Source organism: Trachinotus anak, unplaced genomic scaffold (genome assembly GCF_046630095.1).
Source record: "Trachinotus anak isolate AG129_WGS33_773 ecotype Australia unplaced genomic scaffold, CSIRO_AGI_Tana_v1 ptg000013l, whole genome shotgun sequence".
Taxonomy (NCBI): domain Eukaryota; kingdom Metazoa; phylum Chordata; class Actinopteri; order Carangiformes; family Carangidae; genus Trachinotus; species Trachinotus anak.
Window position 1 is genome coordinate 27,617,112 of NW_027273864.1, and position 21,530 is coordinate 27,638,641.

General features: G+C 40.4%; 1 protein-coding gene across 2 annotated transcripts in view; it reads left to right on the forward strand.

The window, feature by feature from the left end:
- Window positions 1–21,530, forward strand: part of igsf21a (immunoglobin superfamily, member 21a) — a 172,619-nt gene that overhangs the window by 128,076 nt on the left and 23,013 nt on the right. For both annotated transcript variants that reach the window (XM_071494980.1, XM_071494981.1), the window contains exon 5: window positions 14,021–14,136. In XM_071494980.1, coding sequence (XP_071351081.1) covers window positions 14,021–14,136 — 116 coding nt within the window. The remainder of the gene's footprint in view (window positions 1–14,020; window positions 14,137–21,530) is intronic.

Consider the following 21,530-nt stretch of genomic DNA (forward strand, 5'->3'; position numbering starts at 1 on the left):
ACAATAACCACCACTCGGTCCAGATAAGAGACCATGTTTGGTCCAGAGGAAATGTACAAATAGCCCCTTTAATGAGAGGACGTAAAACTGAAAAGTTGTCTAAACTGGACTTCTTGACCATAATGAAAGGCGCTAGAAATCATGACTCATTTCTGATTCTTTGAAGCAGTCAATGAGTGAACTTCACTCATTAATTTCCCTGTAAAATCACTTATTCATAGGAACAATCAAAGTTACATTTCAAGAAAAACAAAAAAAAAACATCCTTCAGTGTTATTCATTAAGAGTTTAACACTCATAAACTCAGTTAATCTGCGTCAGTGGAACTGCATGGGTGTGTTTGATCAGATGTGATTGACAGTGGTCTGGCAACACAAGCAAACAACCTCACATCTGTCGTCGCTTTTTGGTTCAAGTGTTGCTAGATATTTATTAGTGCTTGGATATATGTTACTTCAGCTCTCTGCAACACACCCCAGCTGACTTCAAACCAGTGAGAAGAGCACAGATGAAACAGCACATGCAGAAATCTCTGTGTGAAATCAACTACACTGTTGTCACTTTGACAGAAAATTGTTTTCATGTAGGAGCCCATCACACACAGGAAGAAGCTAAATGAGAAAATATGTCTTAAAGTACAAAGCCACCAAGACATTAATCTGATGTCTATAATGTTTTTAATTCATTCATTATTCCTGATTAAGTGTTTTATGGTAGAATATTATAAAACACAACATGCATCATGTTTGGTTGAAGACACTCTCCATGCTCTGCTTTTAAGAAAAGTTTGCAAAACTTTGCAAAGTCTGATTCAGAGTTTTGCAAGAGTTTGCGACATATTCACAGCCCCATAATTCAGCTTGTACACCACATGTTCTTAAATGCAGTTTCACAGTACAGCAAGTTATTATTCCAGTACAAAGCTACTGCATAACTACTGCAGTACTCATATAACATCATCATGTCATTCAGCATACGCTACAACTATGCAGGAATAGTCCAGCCCCATTAATAGCGTTAATGTTCTGTTATGAACATTGATGAAACATGCCACCAGCTATATGCCCCCATTCTTTTCTGAGAGGATTATTCACCAGAAAGAACCCATCAATCAAATAAAACACAAGGGATATTGTTCACACATGACAAACCTTTTCATCTCTAATATGTGAAGTTAGACATTTCAGACATCCACTTTTGCCCATATCCCTAAGTAACTGACTGACACTAGAGAACACACTGCACTCTACAACCACTTTGCATTTTTGTCTCTTTCTTCATCAAATTTCTTTCAGCCAGAGAACTCATTGTTCACAAAGTACTAACCTGAGTTTAAGGACTTTTATATGGAGCTGTCTTTTTTTGTGGTCAGCACAGAGAACATGATGGATATAAAACACACTGCAACAATGGCAGAACAAGAGATGACAGATGCTAACGGTATGAACAGCAGTACCTTAAGAGTGAACATTGGGCAACTAGACTGTGTTGATTTGTTGTGGTTTTAATGGCACAATCCAAGTGTGTCGTCAACATTTAGATGTGAATTTCTATAATTTATTAAAGTAGTGTGGTCTTAAACCATTTTTGTCTCAGGTCTTTTCTTCCAGTTCGGCATGTAAAAACAGACAGCCAAGGTTGCCCATCACCACAAGTGACTGAGCAACTCTGTCACATGTCACCTCCTCATCCCCATTATTCATGTTTTTTCCTACTGCCAACTATTCAGTAGAGGCAAAAATGCCACAAACACTTTTAAAGAATCACTGGTAGACTGTTTCAAAAGTGCTCATTAAAGCACAGTCGGGTCAAAATTTGGCAGAGGCTTCAACTTTTAAGTGATAGAAACCATGAAAGATACAAAATGTTTTGTATTTGGTGTGATTGCATGGAGCATCTCCGTAATGATGTGACATGAGTTGGTGGGTGATTGGTACAGTATGGCTCCTGGGCACTTTTTCAGTGAATGCTGTTTTTTTTCTTTTTTTTTTTTTTGGGCATCATTTATTGCCAAAAACAGTAGGGAAGAAGCGCTCAAGCCCAGATGGAGCATGTTTGAGTTTGACAAGTTTGTTAAGTGTTGGCTGCTAATCCAGGGGAAAAATAAAATACAGGACAAAAGCAAGAAAGTCACAACAGAATGCTGTTTGGCATAACCAAGAAATCTGCGGTCTAATTTACACCCTATCCAAAATCCCTTACAAGGACAGTTTAACACGACCACCATGCTTCTCTTTCACATTTTAAATAAAACATTTGGCAGCCTGTCTGTGATGGGAGACAGAATAAGAACATGCAAATGCAGCGGCGACTGCCAAATTACTTTTTGAGTTCTATTTTAACAGTTGTGTTGCGGCAGTTAATTACACAAACACGTCATAAATGGACTTAAATTGCCTCACGCACTGACAAAACACAAACACAAACACTTGGTGGGAAAAAAACTGCAGCCTGCTACAGGGAAGAGCTCTGTGAACTTCAAAACACTCGATTTGTGAACATATGAGACAAACCAGAGTTGTGTCGCTGATCACCTGCTGTTCAAGCTTCAATCAGCAACTGAAGCTACCCACTGAGATTTTTACACATTCAATCCTCAGTTTAGAAACTCGCTGTCAAGTGTCCTCACAGGATTAAAATAGATGAAATCTTCATCTTCAGTAAAATGAACACTGTTAAGAATTTCACCATAAAATTACAGTAAATTACTAGAGATGCCAGTAATTTACAGTTATTTTCCGGTGCATGTACTGTAATCTATTTTAACAGTATATTACTGTATATTGGACAACTGGCCTTTACTATAATTTTACAGTAATATATATATGCCAGCATGTTACTGTTTATTTACAAAGGGTAATACGATCTGTTATTTTTGCATTTGAATCCCCCATTTAAAAAAAAAAAAAAAAAGCTTAAGCAAGAGAATAAACATTTCATTCAATATTGCTGTAGTTTATTACATGTCCTCAGTACAAGAGTAACACAACTGTATCACATTCTAGCTTGGAAACAAGTCTTTAGTAGTAAATGTGAACTGTATAGCCCATTTTCCTCTGGTCAAAAAACCCGCTGAGACCCGCTAACATCGGGCTTTCGTCGGTATTGGGAAAGGGTTTAATGGGCCTTCCCAGCTGGGTCAAATGGCTCTGCAGTAGACACAGGTATTTATCGGCTGCGGCTCCAATCGGCATTGATGTAAACAAAAAACCTGGGTGAACCCACTAATTGTCTCATCTCTTCCTGCTGTTACATGTTTTAGGGCACGTGGACACAGGCCTGTCACCTGTCCAGCACGGTGCCGTTGCACCAGAAACTCGGCTGCCACACTGACCTCGGGGATAAAAGAGTGAGCTGCAGCTCCGAAAGTTTAAAAAACACGGTCGCCAATCGAAACATCTCATAGGGAGGCTCCGACACTTTAACAGGCTTTTACCGGTTTACAGGGCGGTTAGCAGCTCACTCTCCCTCAACTGTTTCTGCTCTAAGTGCACATAATGACATCACTCCTTGCAGTACCCCCTAATTTAAGTGGTAAAATGGTACATGACAGCAAATGCAAGGGCGTCACTCGACATTAAGCTCTACTGTGCTGCACTTTTGCATTCCTCGTCTATGTTCCACACTAACAATAATCTAGTACTACAGGAGGGAACATTACAAGAAAAAAACAGTCACTTTATAACTTTCACAATCGTATACCTGATATGATCTGAAACTAAACAAAGTATTCCCCTGATTTTACATATTTACATCTGGCTTTTCTATCAATCAAAAACATTTAGCATTTATGAATTTTCCATGTGCATGAATGCATGCCACTATAGGAAGCATGACAGTCGAAATATCTTTTCATACTTGTGTGGATTGTCTGGAATCTGGCAACATAAATATCATGATAGTGGGATAGCCTGCTGTATGTCTTAGCAATAATTTGTAAAAAAAAAAAAAATATCATCTACTGACATCTATATACTGACACCTAATGTAAGATGCATCAGATTATCAACCTAAAGTTGGAGACAAATTGTTGCTGTAATTTGCTGTTGCTGTAATTTCAAAACCGGATTACTTGAGAAAGGCAAAAGGCACAGATGAATACTTTATACCATTCGAAACTTCTTTGCTGTTAGCTAGCTAACGATGCTCGGACTACAGAGCTTTGTTTGCCAATTTTAGTGACCTAACCTAATGAAACAGAGCTAATGAAACACTATCTGACATGTCATTGGTTCAGTAATCATGCAGACAAAACAATGCTGGACAATGCCAATTTCACACGATAAGCTAATGTTACCTTCATGGTTGAAGTCCGTGCAGACTCTCTCCACCGAAGCTGTGCTCCCAAGTCAAACTCAGAAACAGCCAGATGCATCTTGTCACTCAAAAATTTGTTGTATGAGTCTCCAATGATCAGTATGACGATGATGGAGTGACTAGAGTTACAAAGGGAAGCAAGCGCATATTTCCTAAGTTTGGAAAATACTGTTTTATGCTGACAAATTACAGTTAAGTACTGTTATTGGTTAACCGACCGCAATAACTCTGAATTTACATGTGAGGGATGAATATTTAACAGTGTTTTACAATTATTATGAAATACAGTATTATACTGTTGTAAAGCCACCATAAATTGACAGCAGTTCTTTACAGTGAACCTACAACACAGTAATTATGCATTAATGCCACTATGTTTGATCAGGATATATATCTATGTGATTGCTCACCCGTAGTGAGCACTGTAAGCTGGAAGGGACTATACTATATACTACACTAACAAACCTCTGTATTGAAATCTGTTGTTTTCTTCAGTTGTTTATAGCTCTTCTTAGTCATTCAGATCACTTTATTTCAGAAAGAAAAGGATTTTGGGAAAAAGAGAGTCTATGATAGGAAATGAGAAGGCATAAGGTAGAGTCTAAAATAGTAGCACTTCAATTAATGATGGCTCTCAGATGTGTTTTGTAGAAGGGGAAATGATTGCTTTTGTGTTCTGTGTGCCAGAGTGACAGCAATTTCAGTATTTGTCACCAATTTCCTGGACAGCAAGAGGTTTAGAGGCATGTTTGCTAAAAATGCAGACATCACACTGGATAAAATGCATTTTCATCAAGACCAGGTGAGAATGCAAGGGGTAGTAAATGCACAGATGGCTTTGAAATGATGTCAACGCATTTAGGATATCATACTGTTTCATCAGTATACCGTATTTCACACCACAATGGGCAAAATAGACATTATTCATCTAAGCTTTTTTTTTTTTCACTTTTACATTTTGTTAAAAAACAAATTACAGTTTTTGCTAAAGAATAAACCAGTGTCCAGAACAGGTCGAAGATGTAATGTAAGCGACTTTGTTGCATTTATTTTTCTGCCCAGCTTAAAAAGAGAAACCCGTCATGCATGGCTACCCATTTGTCTTGGTCATAACTGCCCCATCAACAATCCTTGCATGTCAGCTTGAAATATGAATTCCCCTCCCTGTCCCTGAATGCTGTGTGTACTATATCGACATCTGTGGAGCTTGTGGCCGTCTGGCCGCAGGCTTTTGATGTAGATTTTCTGTAAGACTTCTTTGGGGATTGTTCATATGGTCTGGGGCCAGAACTGAAAATTGAATGATGGATACACCACTTCAAGCGACTCTCTTTGGCCTCATATAAAGCTACAGCCTCATTTTACCCTTTTGGTCTGTGAATTAGGTGTCATAAAAAGAAAAAAAAACATCAGCACCAGCACCTCACAGCCACACTGATCAAGAAATTTGTCTGCAATGCCCGAGGCTCTGGGGACCGTAAAGATGCATCCGTGTCAGTGCCTTGCGAATTACCAAGCTGCCAAAAGGGGGATGGGTGAGGCTGGAGAGGGCTAGAGGTAAAGGGGCCAAATTGTAACAGATTGCCAACCCTAAACCCCTGCCCTTAAGCTAAAAAATGGACTTTAGGGATGAGGGTGCCAGTCACAGCATAATTGATGCTGGGCTGGGTACAGGGTAAGTCCCATCTGCCACTGTCTGCTATTTGGGAGACAAAAAAAGAGAGTTTTCCCTTTTGTCCTGTCTCAACTGAGCCTTCAAACTGTGCTGGCACAATCCTCTCTTCTGTCCCCCTTGTCCTCATTATAAACACAAAGCTATAAGTCCAAGCCTGGTTTACCCTCGGAGAGTGGCAGCCTGGGGAAAGACATATACGGCCATGACATATCATATTTCCTATCATAAGGGAACAGAGTGGCAGAAAGCTCCCCAATCTGTGTCTTTAGTGGCCGATCTTTCTGGGTGATTTTCCTCCTATTTTTCAGGATAGTTCAGGAGTTCTATAAAACACGTGAGATGTTTTTTATGCCAATGGTTCTGAACAGCGGTTTTTATTAGATCTTTGTGGGTGGTCCATATCATTCACAGGTAGACTGTAATATTATGTCCACTTGAGAGTAGGCCACTCGCTCGACAGCTGCCATCGCTCAGCAAAGCATCAGTGAAAACCGTCTGTTTCCAGAGACAAGAACACGCCGACGTGTTTCTCACTCTCCCTTAACACACACACACACACACACACACACACACACACACACACACATCCACATACACATGCACAGACATAAACATATACACACATCCAAGCACACAGACATGTAGCATATGTGCTCGCTGCATTTTCAGCAACATTGGTATGATTAATGCGCCTCAGAACTGGGGAACTTGTTCAATGTGACACAAGCTTTTGTCTCTGTGTGTCATCCTCTTCCTCTTCCTGACAGCCACCCGAGTTCCCCTCTCTTTCTCTCTCTCTCTTTCGCTCTCTTACCTACCAGCTACCGCTCACTGGTTGGCTGGGGCAGGAGGATGCGATATGAGCTGACAGCACAGTAATAATCCATGCAAATTAACAGGGTGGGTAGTAAATGCAAATGCTAAAAGCACAATAGAAAAGTGATTAAAAAGCATTTCAGTGTCTTTTATCTCGCGGTGCTGTTTGTGCTGGGAAATACAGGCTTTCAAAAGGAGCAGACTTATGTACGGGAGACTTTTTCCATTGCTCATTTCAACATGTCCTTTTTTTCCCCTCTTGAGGGGACTTAACTTTGATTGTTTTGTTCAAACAATTCTTCTATCCACACCACTGCCACAATCATAGCCCATCCAACTGTGTGGCTTCTCAAAATAAGTGATATAAGCTCTTTGGCAGTGTTTTATGTTTCCCTCAGCTTAACTCACGCTGGAATGCATGTATGCCTCACACTCAGAGGAAGTAACTACAGCACATACACAATCTGCTTCACATGCATATGTACGTGAATGTGTGTCTTTATACAAACATGACTTTACATATAATTACCCTGTGTGAGGAACAATCTTACAGCCTTTGAGCAGAAACGAAGTAGCAGTGGGGCATATGCTCAGTGCAGTGCCAGGAGCTGGCAGTGCAGAATTTTTTTTTTTTTTTTTGGGATGCCAGAATCATATCCTCAAGCCTACCAGCAAAGTTGGGATCATAGCACTGGCAGAGGAAGAACCCATTAACTTCCATCCCAGACTCCACTGGGATGGATATTAGGTGAAAGAGTCTATTAACATTTTGAATTTGGTGATGCGTGACAAGTGTTTCTGTTTGCACTCTTCATGCTTAACCTCTACTAACTATGCCTTTGTGTTTGGGACCAATCACACATAGCAGCAGCTAAGCTATGCATAGCCTCACTCTGAAGTTTCCGATGTCACTCTGAGAGAGGTTTTTTTTTTACCTTGAACAGTTAATTGAATGGAACAGTAAATGCAAATGCATCGGTTTTGTTAGCATTAGTGGAGAGCCGGATAGACAACTGAATGAGTTATGGATACACAAAACGAAAAGGGCAATACAGTTACATGTTAATGAAGGGCGCAGGGTGGAGTTGGGGGGTGGTGCAGTGAGGATGTTCTTCAGCAGGAGTAAACAGGCTGAAGAGAATGTATCTTCTATCTGTGGCCTCTTCTCTGCATAAGTGTCTCTAAGCAGGTAAGCGTATCCTTGGCCAGTAGCTTTTATGGTGTATATATATATATATATACACAAATAAAATAGAGAATCAAACTATTAAATTACACAAATCCTTCATCCCAAAAATAGATTAACACAATTAAGAGACTCTGATCATTACACACTTCAAGACACACACCTTTCAAATTGCACAGTTGTCATCTAACGCCTGACCTTTCTTACTTTTCTTCACACAAAGTGATCAATGACATCATCATATGAAATCTGCCCAGCAAGTGCATGGTTAATACTGCTACTGTATAGAGATACAAGTGTGTTGTATGATAGATTCCCCTGCTCTGGTGGGGAGACCTGTGGTCAAACCACCCCCCACCCTCCTCTCCCACCACCTCTGAGCATGAGATTTGAGACCTTCCCAGTGAGCAGAAGCTTGCTCCAACCCACGTGACATCATTGACGTGACGTGTAAATGAGCGATAGAAAACTACAATCATGCAAACGTAGCATTTTTTGCTTTTGTTTGTTTGTTTTGTTTTGTTTTGTTTTTTTTGCGAGGGCCTGTGCCACCCCCCTAAAAAGATGCCCATGTTGTCTAATGTCTAAAACTGCCATTGTCCTTGGCAGCTGTAGGGGTAGAGTCCTACATCACCTATACACATCCAGCCTCTGCTCTCCCTCCACCTGTGTTCTCTCTCTGTTACAGATGTGCACTTCAGACGGGCTGTGATTTTTTCTCCGTGGTGCTAAGAGGGAGGAAATATTTTTTACATGTTCTTTGGAGTCCACTTGTGCCTCCCTCTGTCTGCGCTATAATTTCCAGTTTCAACTCCAAACAGCCTCTTCAAAATTCAGACATGAAATTGTTTTGCATGTTGATGACACAGTGTCACCTCAAGGCCTTCTGGCAACACAATTTGAAAAACACAACCAGGCATCCAGAATGCATGGGGATGTACAAGGGTATGGCTGCATTCACTGTACCTGCTTCAAAGAAATCAAATCCAGTGGTACATTTTTCAATCTGGAAAAAATCGAAATAAATGATCGTCCTTATAAATGTTGATGGAAATTAGTGTTTGAAAGCTTTATTAGAAGCAAATGTCTGCAGCGGAGCATTCAGAACTAATGTTCTTTTATGACTAAATGGCAGGCATCCACGCAGGACAGTTGGTGACTCAAGCACAAGTCGTGCATAAAAGCTAATATGCAGTAAACAAAGAAGAAAAAAAAGCAGCAATAGCAGACAGTCGTGAGATGTCTTAAATGGAAAACTTTGGCTAAATGACTGCACTAATGTTCTTTGTGTGATTGCTATTTAAATTGACTTCTGGTTTAATTTTAGGACAAAGATAAGCTGCTGCTTAGGTATGCCGGCTTTCACCTGACACTAAATCTACAATGTCATTTATAAGATTACTGCAGTAAAATGAAACTATATTTTGGCGTTCACCCCCTTTCTGTATCCACTTATCCTGTTGAGATGTACAGATGACTGGAGCTGACACCCCCAGCATGCGTAGGCTGAGAGGCAGGGTACACTTTGCACAGGTCTCCAGTCTGTCAGGGGGCTAACACAATTTAGAGTTTCAAAATAATGCGTATAAGAACAAAGTGGAAAATATAAGTTCACTTCTTGACAAGAAAGTGATCCACCTAATCCACCAGTGGTCGTGTTAACATCACACACAAGTGATTTATCTTGGTGAAAACGTTCGAAATTCATACTGATTACTCTGGGACCCTGGGCTCACAATAAAAATAAAAAAAGGAGAGCTTCATCAAATACTTACCACTGAATTACTGTCAGTGAGAGTAAGCTGAGGATGACCTTGGTGCCTTCTCTTTGTCAACCTCCCCACACACACACACACACACACCATCTCCCTCCACTATAGACAAACCCCCAGAGATGTGGACTCAAGGCCAGGTTGCTTAGTACAAGGGGATGTTGGGAGTGTTTCTTGTGAGTCCAGCTGTCTCCAGAGCTCTAAATCCCTTAATTATGAGGCCCGGGAAATCAGTCTCTCGGGAGCAGTAAACATACTCCTGTTCTGCACATTCACCAATCCCATTTGCAGTTTTTTTTTTCTTTAGAAAGATAGCAAGGTAATGGCGCTTGAGGATGTAAAAGAAGAAGGAGGTTGTAAATGAGAGATGGAGGGAGAGATCATTATTGATGTAACTGGTACAGTAGTGCTACCAGGGACAAGTAAATGCTGCCTTTAATGCAGCGGTGTGCAAGTGCGCTCTGAACAGTGGAAAAAGAAAGAAGGGCTCATGGGACCAGAGAGCTCACATCTTTACATATTTGCAGTGTGCTGCTTTTAATAATGTTATGGAATACAGCCAGCAGTTCATACAGGACGTGTTTGGCAAAGGTATCTCAGGTGAAAAGCAGAGAAGTTTCAGGAAGTTATAGCTTCATAAATCTTTATTCCAATAACCTCTGAAAGACAACATGAGCCCTTGAGGTTTGAGAAAGTACTCAGCGTAAAGAGGAAGGTGCAACCCTTAAAGTCCATCATGGGATTTATAAAAACTTTGTTTCCCTCTGTAAAGACCCAAAGTAAAAATAAACACTGTCCAAAAGATTTCAATCAATTCTGAACAGGGAAAAAAAAAGTTTGTGTTAATCTGAATGCCAGGGACACAGAGCAGAAAGACATTTGCCTTTGCGCGGTGTAGCTGTGCAGTTTTCATTATGCAAAGGAAAGGGAGAGATGCTGCAGAGAGGATTTAGAATTTTTATATCTGTACTTGAATCTTTTTCCTCTTTAAAGAAACCACCAGAAGAATGTGAAATATATTGACGTTTCTCTTTTTTCTAAAAGTTTCTTTGCCTTTGATATATGTATATATATATATATATATATATATATATACATTTTTTTATTTTTTTTTTTCAAATATTGTTTAGCAAACTTGACTGCTAACTTTTTCTGTCCCTGCTTTGTATGAGCACTGTACAGCATCCACATACAAGACAGTAACCTTGCCAAGTGAGAAATTTAATTATTTATGTGCTGTATTCAGATGATTGGTATGCAAGCCTCAGAAAGTGTTTGCACCGAGAGGCAGGCGCCCCCATTTAACGCACCCAGCAGGCAGCTTATAACAACCAACTGCAGCACCAAAAAAAAAACCTTTACCAAGTGGGCGAAGAGAGAGCTGCAATTAAATGAGGTATGAAAGGCTTAGACTCCATCTCCATCATCACAGACGACCATCTTAATCCTACACAGGGCCGTTGTGTTTGCAGAATGTGTTGCTGTGTGCACTGTAGGTCTTGGTGTTAGTCATGTCAAATACTTCGCCAAGGCTTACTCCTGTCTTTTGCTTTGACTCCCATTAGGTGCCCTCCCCCCACCCCTCCGCCCACATGGTAGAAAACAATAGAGCATCAGGATCGATATGCAGCTCCCCAGAACTAACTTGACTGTGTGGAATTCTTTATCGCTGCATTTACAGGGTTATGTTAGTGATTTTGTTCTAACTAAACAAAGCATCTTGTTACTACCGCTTTGAAGAAGTGTTTGTCTGGGGATTATCAATACTTATCAGTCAAGTGGAAATTTTGTAATTTGACAGAGATTATTTTTAATCTAATGAGATTGGATTTTGTGAGCTGAGCTTTGTCTAAATTAAATGTGTGTGCGGGTCAGTGTGTGTCAAAACTGCACATTGCTGCAAAATGTCTCATTCGCTTTGCATTCGCAGCCACTAATGAATCATCATTTTTAACGACACTGAATAGCAGTGCTTGGAGCACTTTGAAAAACTGACACTGGAGTTAGGACTTTATGCACTGGACTCCTGCAAGCTTTTACAAAGCAGTGTATAATGTTGTTTTATGGAATAGAGCAATCAATATCATCTATAAAGTTAGACTGTTTTTTTATTGTCTCTGCATATTAGGGCAACTTCACCGTACTAGAGGCGTTTCGCCACTTGACAGAGCTTCCGTGTTGAGCACTCGAGCCTGGCTGGTCAGGAACAGACACCTCTGACAGCTTATCATATGCCAGGTTGAGACAGGCTTGTCAGTAAGATAATGGAATGTTCTAAGGTTAATTTACAACCATATGACTCCCATCAATAAGCAATTAAGAGGTGTGGAAACACAGGGGCGCCCAGGCCAGCAGCGAAAACCCCCGCCAGCCCCCCACCTGCTTTTTAATCAATTAATTGCTGTGACACGTCTGTTCGAAACCACTTGATAGATTTACACATAAAAGTGACACGTAGACCTTTTCTTATTGCCTTATCTCTCTTAAAGTGTGGCTTGTGGATTAAGAGGTTGTACCTGTGTTTTCTCACCTAACCCATAGCAACTGTAACCGTGGGAGCACCCACGTGCAGGAGCGTGCAGGAGCGGGCAGGAGCGTGCAGGAGCGGGCCAAATTTACACTGATGTGATCACTGATAATAATAATAACAATTATAATGATAATGATAATAATAATTATTTCATTCATAGAGCACTTCTCAAAAGCTGTGTTACAAGGTGCCCGACGAAGACAGCAAAAATAAAATTCATTAAATCAATGGATTTCAAAAAGAAGAAAAACAGATAAAAAATTAAAACACACCAATAAGATCTGTTTTAAGAAGAGTCTTAAAAGAGGTTATGGTCTCAGATGACCTGATATCTTCCAGGCTGGTGCTATGTTGGATCAGCTGTAGAGACTAAGCTGCTGTGGTTGTTTTGCTGTCAGGCCCCTCCCTCTAACTGTAACCACCGATCACAGACCGCCCCTCTGATTGCTCCAATCCACCACTTCCCACACTCCACCTGATCCAGCCCAGCCGGCTGTGCACAGCGTAGCGCTATCCTTGCGTTTCATGTTGTGTATTGCTAAACATTTCATTTCCAATCCCTCTGTGTGTGTACGTGTGTCTGGTGTCGCTGTTCATCTCCTGTGGTGCTGAAATGTGTGCATTTGACTTTTCTAAATCTGTATAGCAGCAAGTCATGTAGGCGGTGGTTTTTGCAGAAAGTTTAAGATGGGCCTGTGGGTGGAACATTCAACTGTTTAAAGCACCTACTGGCAGAAATATAAGTTGGCACCTATGACCTCACGCAGTCAGTGAAAACATTGTGCGGCCAAATCTGGAAGAGGGAGACAATGTCATACAACTATTCAGCGCCTGCTCGTGATGGTGCATGAAAAGCCTGACAGAGAGACGGCGTGTAGATATACAGAATACATCTGCATCTTCAAACCTCCTCAGCCAGCGCTGTGAAAAAGCGCCTCGTCGAAATTCAACTGGTCCTCGTGCAGCTGGCCATCATCTGCTGCAGTGTCATCAGTTAAAGCTCGCTTGTTGAAATTTTCCCCGAATCAGGTCGATGGAGTGTTCACGTTCATATTTAAGCCTCCATACACGGACAAGAGCCACTGCATGTTAAACAGCTGAGTTTCCGGGGGATGTTGGGAGATTTCCATTCATCACCTCCTCCTCCTCCTCCTCCTCCTCCTCCCAGTGCTGTTCCATAATGCTGTGAAGTCTCGCTCACATGTTTTCCCTTTACACTACCATGACATACTTGGTGGGATCCCCAGAGAGATTCAGACAGAGGGTTAGTGATAAGATATGTATGAGATTTTCTACCTTATCAGCCTCATCCGACTCACATGAGCCCTGGGGAGTTTGAACATACTGTCCCAACCATTCAGTTACCATTTTAAGTGGAGATTCTCTCAGCAGGTTCTTGCTTTTGTTCTTTTTGAAAATAGATGAGGTGGATAAGATAAATCAGGTCTGAGGATTTTTTTTTTGTCGGTTTTTGTTTTAAACATCTGTGCACAACAGGATTACTCTTCCTCTTCCCTTACTTTCTTGTTCTTTGCTCCGCTGTCACTACTGCCAATTCTCCATCTATATGTGCAACCCGAAGATGACACGCCATCACAAAATAGCGAGCGAGGGAAAGCGGCTGTTTTCTGGCAGCTTAATAGTATCTGCGGTTGCATTTTGTGTCTATCAAATGTGTGTGGGGATGTTGTTTTTTAACCGAGCTTCTGTCCTGTCCTCCACAGCTCCTCCAAACAACATATCAGTGGTGGCAGAGAATACTCCAGCCCCATTCAGTCGATACCAAGCCCAGAATTTCACTCTCGTCTGCACCGCAAAGGGAGGGAAACCGGCCCCATCGGTGAGTTGCTGTTGAAGACGTGTGCACCATGCTGCTTGTCCACGCGGGATCTGCCTTTTACAGCAGACAGATCCCTGTTGTTTACAGAGAGAAAGACACAGCACTGCATGTTGCCAAGGTGTTTTTTTCTTTTTGGATGTCAGCACACAGGCCACGAGGAGTTTTAAGTGTTTTTGATATTCCAGTTAAAAAAAAACACTCAGACGACAGCAAAGTCCTAGATCATTCAGTGCAGATGGATACAAGATACCATGCAGAAAGTGTATTCCTGCAGTCATTTAAAGGAGCTGTCACCAGTACGGCTGTTACCTTCATTACATATTGACCTGTGATTGATTACCAGCACTAATTTAGTCATGCAATGTAGTCATTAAAAAGGTAGATCAGATTTGGGAAACAGACACATTAGTGTTATTGATGGTCACATTCAGGGTGATTCATCTAATCATTGTGACATGACGGTAATGATTACACACAGAAATGTGACTGTACACCCTCGTGCATGCACGTGCAGGAACACACCAGCGTGCACATGCAATCAAGCCCACATACATGCACTTTTCTTTTCCTTTTTTTTTCTCAACTTTTTTGAAATAAAGGCAAATATCTGAAGCATAGCTCCTGTGTTTGGTGGCATATGAGCTTATGGACACAGTTTGAGAGCAGTCGCTTGCTGTTTGTTCCCAACGGGTCATTAATCATTGTCCATGGTTGTATGGTAATAGACTCCAGACCCTGAGCACACCAATCTCCTGCAATTATGAGCCCAGTGAGAGGTGAATACAAGGTGAATACGATTTCCGTCTCTCAGGTACTTCCTGGTTGATGGTGCAAGGAGTGCGGTTCTCCCCTGTTGTGATTTCACAGGGAGCCTTAAGCCATTAAAGCTCAGCACTGCTGGATCCTTTTTCCAAGGCTTAATGGAGGAGGAGAGATCTGAAAGACTTCAGCTGGTCAGCCAGCCCCCGACTGTCTCTGTGTCACTGGCCAAGTCACATTTCTGATAATTAGCTTTGTCAACGACTCAGCAAGGAAATTATCCAAATTACTGCCTCGATATAATAAGAAAAATTGTAGCTGCAGGTTCAGGAAAACTGCTTTATATAAGATATACTGAAAGGTTTAGAATGCATGGAAACATTTCTCTGCAAAGGCAGTTAAAGGTCATTAAATCTAGCCGGTCTCAAGAATGGTATTTTTAATGCAATCTAAAGAAGAAATCCATTTCATATATTCAAACACAATTATGTCCTTCTATAGAAAAAAAAATCATTGTTAAATAGAAACTATTGCTAACAAAAATCCAAGAACTTGCACAAACAATCAAGTATCATTCAAGCAGGAAGAAGCAAAGCAAAGTAAGGCAGATTTAGTAATGTCTTAGTAAAAAATCCACCAGGCAGCTGCTGCTAGTGTCTTCACTCACACCGAGTGGAGCATATCACTCCGGTCCTTAAATCATTCCACTGGCCTCCTGTGTGTCAAAGGATAGATTTTAAAATCGTACTACTTGTCTGTAAAGCACTAAATGGACTTGGGCCCGAATACATCTCAGGTGATCTGGGACAGGTTTACTCAGTGTTCCCAGAATCAGAACCAAACCAGGTGAAGCAGCTTGTAGTTTCCATGCTGTGGAACAAGCTCCCTGAACACCTGAGATCTGCTGAAACTGTCAGCTCATTTAAATCAGGGCTTAAAACATTACTATTTGATGAATCACATCATTCGCTGTTTTAATGCCTTTTATTTAAAATGACATATTCAAATATTTTTATTTTATTGTTTATAAAATTTTGATGTATTTAAATGCCTCTGTAAAGCACTTTGAATTGCCTTGTGTCTGAATGGTGTTATAAAAAATTAACTTGCTTCGCCTTGGTTTAGGTGACGGAAATGGTGCAATGAGGAAATGGCAAGTTGAGAAGGCATTGCAAGTGTACCACATTTACATAAGCTTTTCAGTGCAGGAAAGGTGACGCGCCATATCTTAAGACAAAGCAATATCACCAAGAACATGAAAGCAGAGAGCTGGGTTGTTGCCGTTTTTTTTGAAGCATGAAATGTTAAGATGTGACGTGCAGCTGCAGGATCGGTGAAAGTGGCAGTAATGGAGAAAAAGCATGGAATTAATTAAAAATAATGAGCTATGTGGGTTGTCCTGGTATCAGACAGGGTAGTGTAGACACTGAGAACTTTCATCACAGTGAATTTTTTTCAGCCTCAAGACAAAGCCATTTTGAAACAAAACACTTTTACTGGAGTTTCTGGACAGTAATCTTGGGGGAAACGCTGAAGCCAATATCTTCCTAAATATAACAAGACATGTCTCCGACATCTTCAGATTGGCTTATTTTGTTACTAAAGTGGTTTTTGGAAACAATTGCATTTTTCCAGAGAAACAGAGACAACACTGTTACGCTTTAAAAGTCCTGCACACCCACACAGGTGTTCTTAGTTATTCTGTTTGAATTTGGGTGGAGCTACACTGTGCTGAAAGTTAGCCAAAGTCAACAAACTTTATTTCTATATATATATTTTCATTTTTTTTAAGAGCTTGTTTTACCCTGACAGAAACAGAACTAACAGGAGATGTTAGTCAAGCACAGTTTGCACACACCCACGCAGTCCTGAGAAGAGGTTTAATCAGCCCATATAAGTGAAAACACCTGTGTGTGAAGAGTCTGTAATGTTCCCAGTGCTCTCACAGCATGGAAATGATTTGCTAAAATTATATTCATGATTCATTGTGTGAGCTGGTAAACAATTGGAGGAAATGTACTTTTGCATCTTCCACCCTTGTGCTTGGATGAAGACTAATTCCAGCCTCATGTGACATCCTATAAGCAAACAGACGCAGTGTTTACACTGAGAAGATGCGAGATCTGAAGTCAGAGGAAGAAAGCACTTCCAACTTGGAAAGTTAACGTTGCATCTGCAGGGAGTTGATCATGGCCTGTCGTATTTGCCTTGCACTGTTGGACTAAATCAAAACCCAGTAAACAAACTCTGACAGGTTTCATGGGTAGATTTTAGAAGTGTTGTCTCACCAGGCTCCCCGGTCCTGCAAACTCTCAACTCTTTAATCTGCTTTGAGATCTTATAGCGTGGTCCATAGTCAGTAGCAGGAAATATTCATTTGTAAATGACATGGGAAAAAAGCTCAGTCCTCAGAGAAATAGAACTTGCTTTCATATTTGTGTTTGGCATATTCTCTGTGTGTGGTTGTCTAAGTTGCTTCTCTTATATCACAGCAGGTTTTCTCTGTATTTAGTAGTTAAAATGTTGTCAAATGATTTGTCAAACCTTGGCTGTTATAAAATAATAAAGAAAAAACTTGTAGCTACTGTCAAAGTTAATAACAGGTGGCAAAATAAATGACGCACTGTTGTGACGTCATTCTTAATTATCATGTCGTCTACAGTTTACTTGATCCCCAGTCAGTTTTAAGAATGAGAACAGATATTACATTTAAACTGTGACCATTTGTTCCATTTATGCTGTTGTCCATGGTCACGCTGCATAACAAAACCTCATTATTGGGTTTGTAAGTATTTGCTTGAATGTTGCTGCTTTGGCCCAGTTATGTGACTGCAACTTCAAACGGCTCCTTTTCCCTTTTGATGAAACTCATTTAGTTTTCGCCGTTGCTGCAGCCTGGGGGCTGGTTGCAAAATGAGCTGTTGTCAGCTCTATTTTCAATGTCATATCATTGCAAGCCTGCTCTCAATAGTGGCTCACAGCTTACAAAGAAATTGGGCTGATTTGTTGAGCCAATGTTCAACAGCTGCTAAATATGACCATTGTGTGGCATTTAGGGATAGATTGGAAACATGGGGAAAGAGAAAAGGGCAGTGACATGCAACAGGTGGTCCAGCCAGTCGGGAATCAAACCAACGACTCGCCACTGGGGGCATGTCCTGCAATGACTGCAATCATTTTTGACCAACTGGGTGCACTGGAAACTATGTTGATGTTGTGAATGCATCAATAACGTATCATAACCTTTTAAGTTGATACTTGTTAGCAAACAGTTGCTTAATTACACAACCAGCAGTTATGGAGCAACACCGTCATTCATTTGAGGTCATGTCTCTGGCCACCTGGCGAATGTAAGTCACTACAAACTACCACTTATCAAACAGTCATTTGATACATTGTTATTATGAAAACAAAATCTTTTATAGACTCTTTAAGGATTCTGTCGTGTTAATGTCATTTCACTCACATTTTATTTATTATCATTTTATTTATCACAGTTCTAATTCCAGAGCTCATGCTTAGAACACGGCTGGTGTCTATAGAAAGAGGGAGGGAAATAGGTGGGAACAACAAGAGCTGCTGATTATGCTGCAGATGAGCCAGAATCCCTGCAAGTAATTCAAACAAAACAGCCGCTGAGGCTACACAATGTTTGTGCTTTGAATGTTATACTCATCATCCGATTTTCACATAAGTTGTGTTGTATTTTAATATTTAAAAATAAGTGATGTTAATTTAACAGATAAGAAAAAAACACAAACTAAGAAAATAATAATAATAATGAGCCAACATCAAAAAAGAAGAGTGGGAAGAAAAGTGAGAGAGAGAAAAATCAGCATCAGCATGTAAGACTCCCAGCTATTTACTCTCATTTACCCGTCTCTACCTGAGCTTTATGGACAGAACAAATGAGTGTTACCTCTTACGCTACACTTAAAGCACATAAACATGCCCCACAGTCCTATTTTGGCTCTGCTGTGATGAAACCGGTGTCATAGCTCACTACAGCCCTACCTTTATCTCGCTGTATAAAGGAGCAATGAATTCTTTTTCACAACATTAAATGCAACATTTCTCTCATCCTAAACAGTGACATAAGCTGTGTGTTTGTTGCTATGCAACATCCTTTTGCATCCTCCCAGTATCCAAAGTAATGTGTGACCCTCCAGTCTAGCTAAGTGTACACATCTGAAAACACTGAAGTTCATACAACGCTGCATGTCAACTTACACTTTTACTATAAGCAGCTTTAGAAGTCTTCTGCTGTTCTTTCTTCAGACTCATTATGTTTTTTTATTGGCTTTTCAAATGTCACAACAGGATTGAATAAAAAATTAACATGCAGGATGCACAGCCAGTGATGTTAAATGGTTCAGGTTCTTTTTCCTTTCTTAACAAAGGAAGACGTTACGCAGGTGACAGTGTTTGAAATTTGTTTTAGCATTTAATTAAAGCAGTAGCCTGGTTCCAGACCTCTGACTCAGCACACACTTCTTTTATTAGAGGTTCAAATAGATCTGCTGTTGTTCTCACTGGCACCTGTGTCTGCCTGCATACAAAGCTAGCTACATAGCTACATAGCTACCTAGCAACAAATAACAACAAATGATATTTTTTTAAATGTGGAAACCACAGTCCATTGTGACTAATGATGCTGATGGGGCTGATGCATCACACAATATGCTTGGGCCAAAATAAAAATATTACCATTAACATTTTAAGATGGCATAATCACATAGGGCTTCTTGTGTAACGTTAAGCAACAACAAAGCATGTTGTTGCTATGGTTACATGCTGTCTAATGTAGACTAGACTACCATGTGCTCTGATTTGATATATGAGTGTGAAAAAAACTGGCCCTGCATTCTTTAAACATGCCTCAAATTCCTCAGATTATCTACCCTCTACATATGTCCCATGAATGATACTTTGGAGATATAATGACCCAGCAGAGTAGTGTGGCAATACATGTTGTATCCCGTTCTAGAATCGAAAAAAATAAATTCTGTGTGTTGAAGTTTATAATTTTTTCAAAAAAATGTTATTTCTCACCACTTTTTGGAGAAACCCAAAATGCCAAATTCCCCCAGTGCAGCTCTGATAGAGCCGGATATAATGGACTGCATGTGTTAAAAGTGTCTGGTATTATGTTTCGAGATCTGTCAGTATCTGATGCCACTGAAGCAAGCTGGTGACGTATCAATAATAGCTCCCCAGTGCCACTCATTAGAACGTCCTCAGAGTACAAGCAAGCACTGATTGAAAAGAGGAAAGATAATGACAGTTAATAATAAGAAGGAAAGCTGATTAAGTCATGGCCAGGATCCTTCTCTCTGCCTCCCTCCTCTTTCTCCCCCCTTTTCTCTTGCTTCTTCTCTTTCACTGAATCACTCTGTCACCATGAAAATTACCGCCTTGTCCTTTTGACACTGCCATGATTAATTGCAGCAGCACAAAGGTGTATATGGACCAATGCATAATTGTTACATTTTCAAAGGTTTTGGATTTAAGATGTTGGTGAGGTGGGGGAGGCTTGGCAGTGTGTGGATGTGCAGGTGCTTTCATTCCTGCCTATTCACAGGGAAAATGCAAAACCCTTCTCATGCCACCCCAGCTTAATTTCACCACTGCCACGGCATTGTGTATGGGCTCCTGCTTAGAATTACATCTCTCTCTTTTTTCTGTTGTAATTCATTTCAGAATGAAGTAAGTGGTTTGTGTCTGGGTTCATTGTCTGCACATATTGGCCTATGAAGTATTTGGGGATTTATAACAGAGGCGTGATTGATAATCACTTTATTCCGTGCAGTGACACAGTCTGTAAGAGAACAATTCAACAGCAATGCCAAAAACACTCAGAAATCCCCTTTTACATGAGAGCAAGCAGGACTTTCCAAGTCCGACAGCAGCACATCATAATACCCAACAAGCCAATTAGTTGCTAAAAGACAAAATAGACATTCTGCACCTTCATCTGCACGCTTGCTAAACTACAAATGGGCTTTTTATAATTTCCTGAGAGGATATGTTTTGATATTTCAAGATTCGAACGTAGAATTCCAAACTATCTCAAAGGACAAGAAGGGGTGCAATGTGAGTCAATGTACTGTTCAATAAACATGTTTACTTTATTGTACGACAATGAAAAAAAAATGAACACACAGTGGATGCTTGATAATCGAGTGAAAGACAACTCATCTAAAGCGCTACCCAACAATAGTGTCCGTGTCATTTTGTGAAATGCAACCATTTATTAGAGACATGTATCATAGTGAGCGGCATCCTCAGTCTTATTTTGGCAGCTTTATAATCACTTGTGGAAAAAAATAATAATATTCAGTGTTTGCTCCCCTGTTTGGACGGAATGAAAGAAGTGATCTTTCTTGTTATCGCTGCCTGTCAAACAAGGAAATGTGGGAAGTGAGACTTTAGCAAATTAGTAGGTAGCTTAAAGGAACAGAGGCCGAGTTTAAAGCGATGGCAGATGTCTCCTTAGTTGTGCTTAGATTTTAAGATGAATTGTAGATTTGTTCACATTAATATTTACAAAAATGCAGGATTATTTTGGTGTCTCGTCTAGCACACAGCTTCTCTCTTCCTTCTTATTTGGCTGTCCAGGAGGTTCAGAAACACAC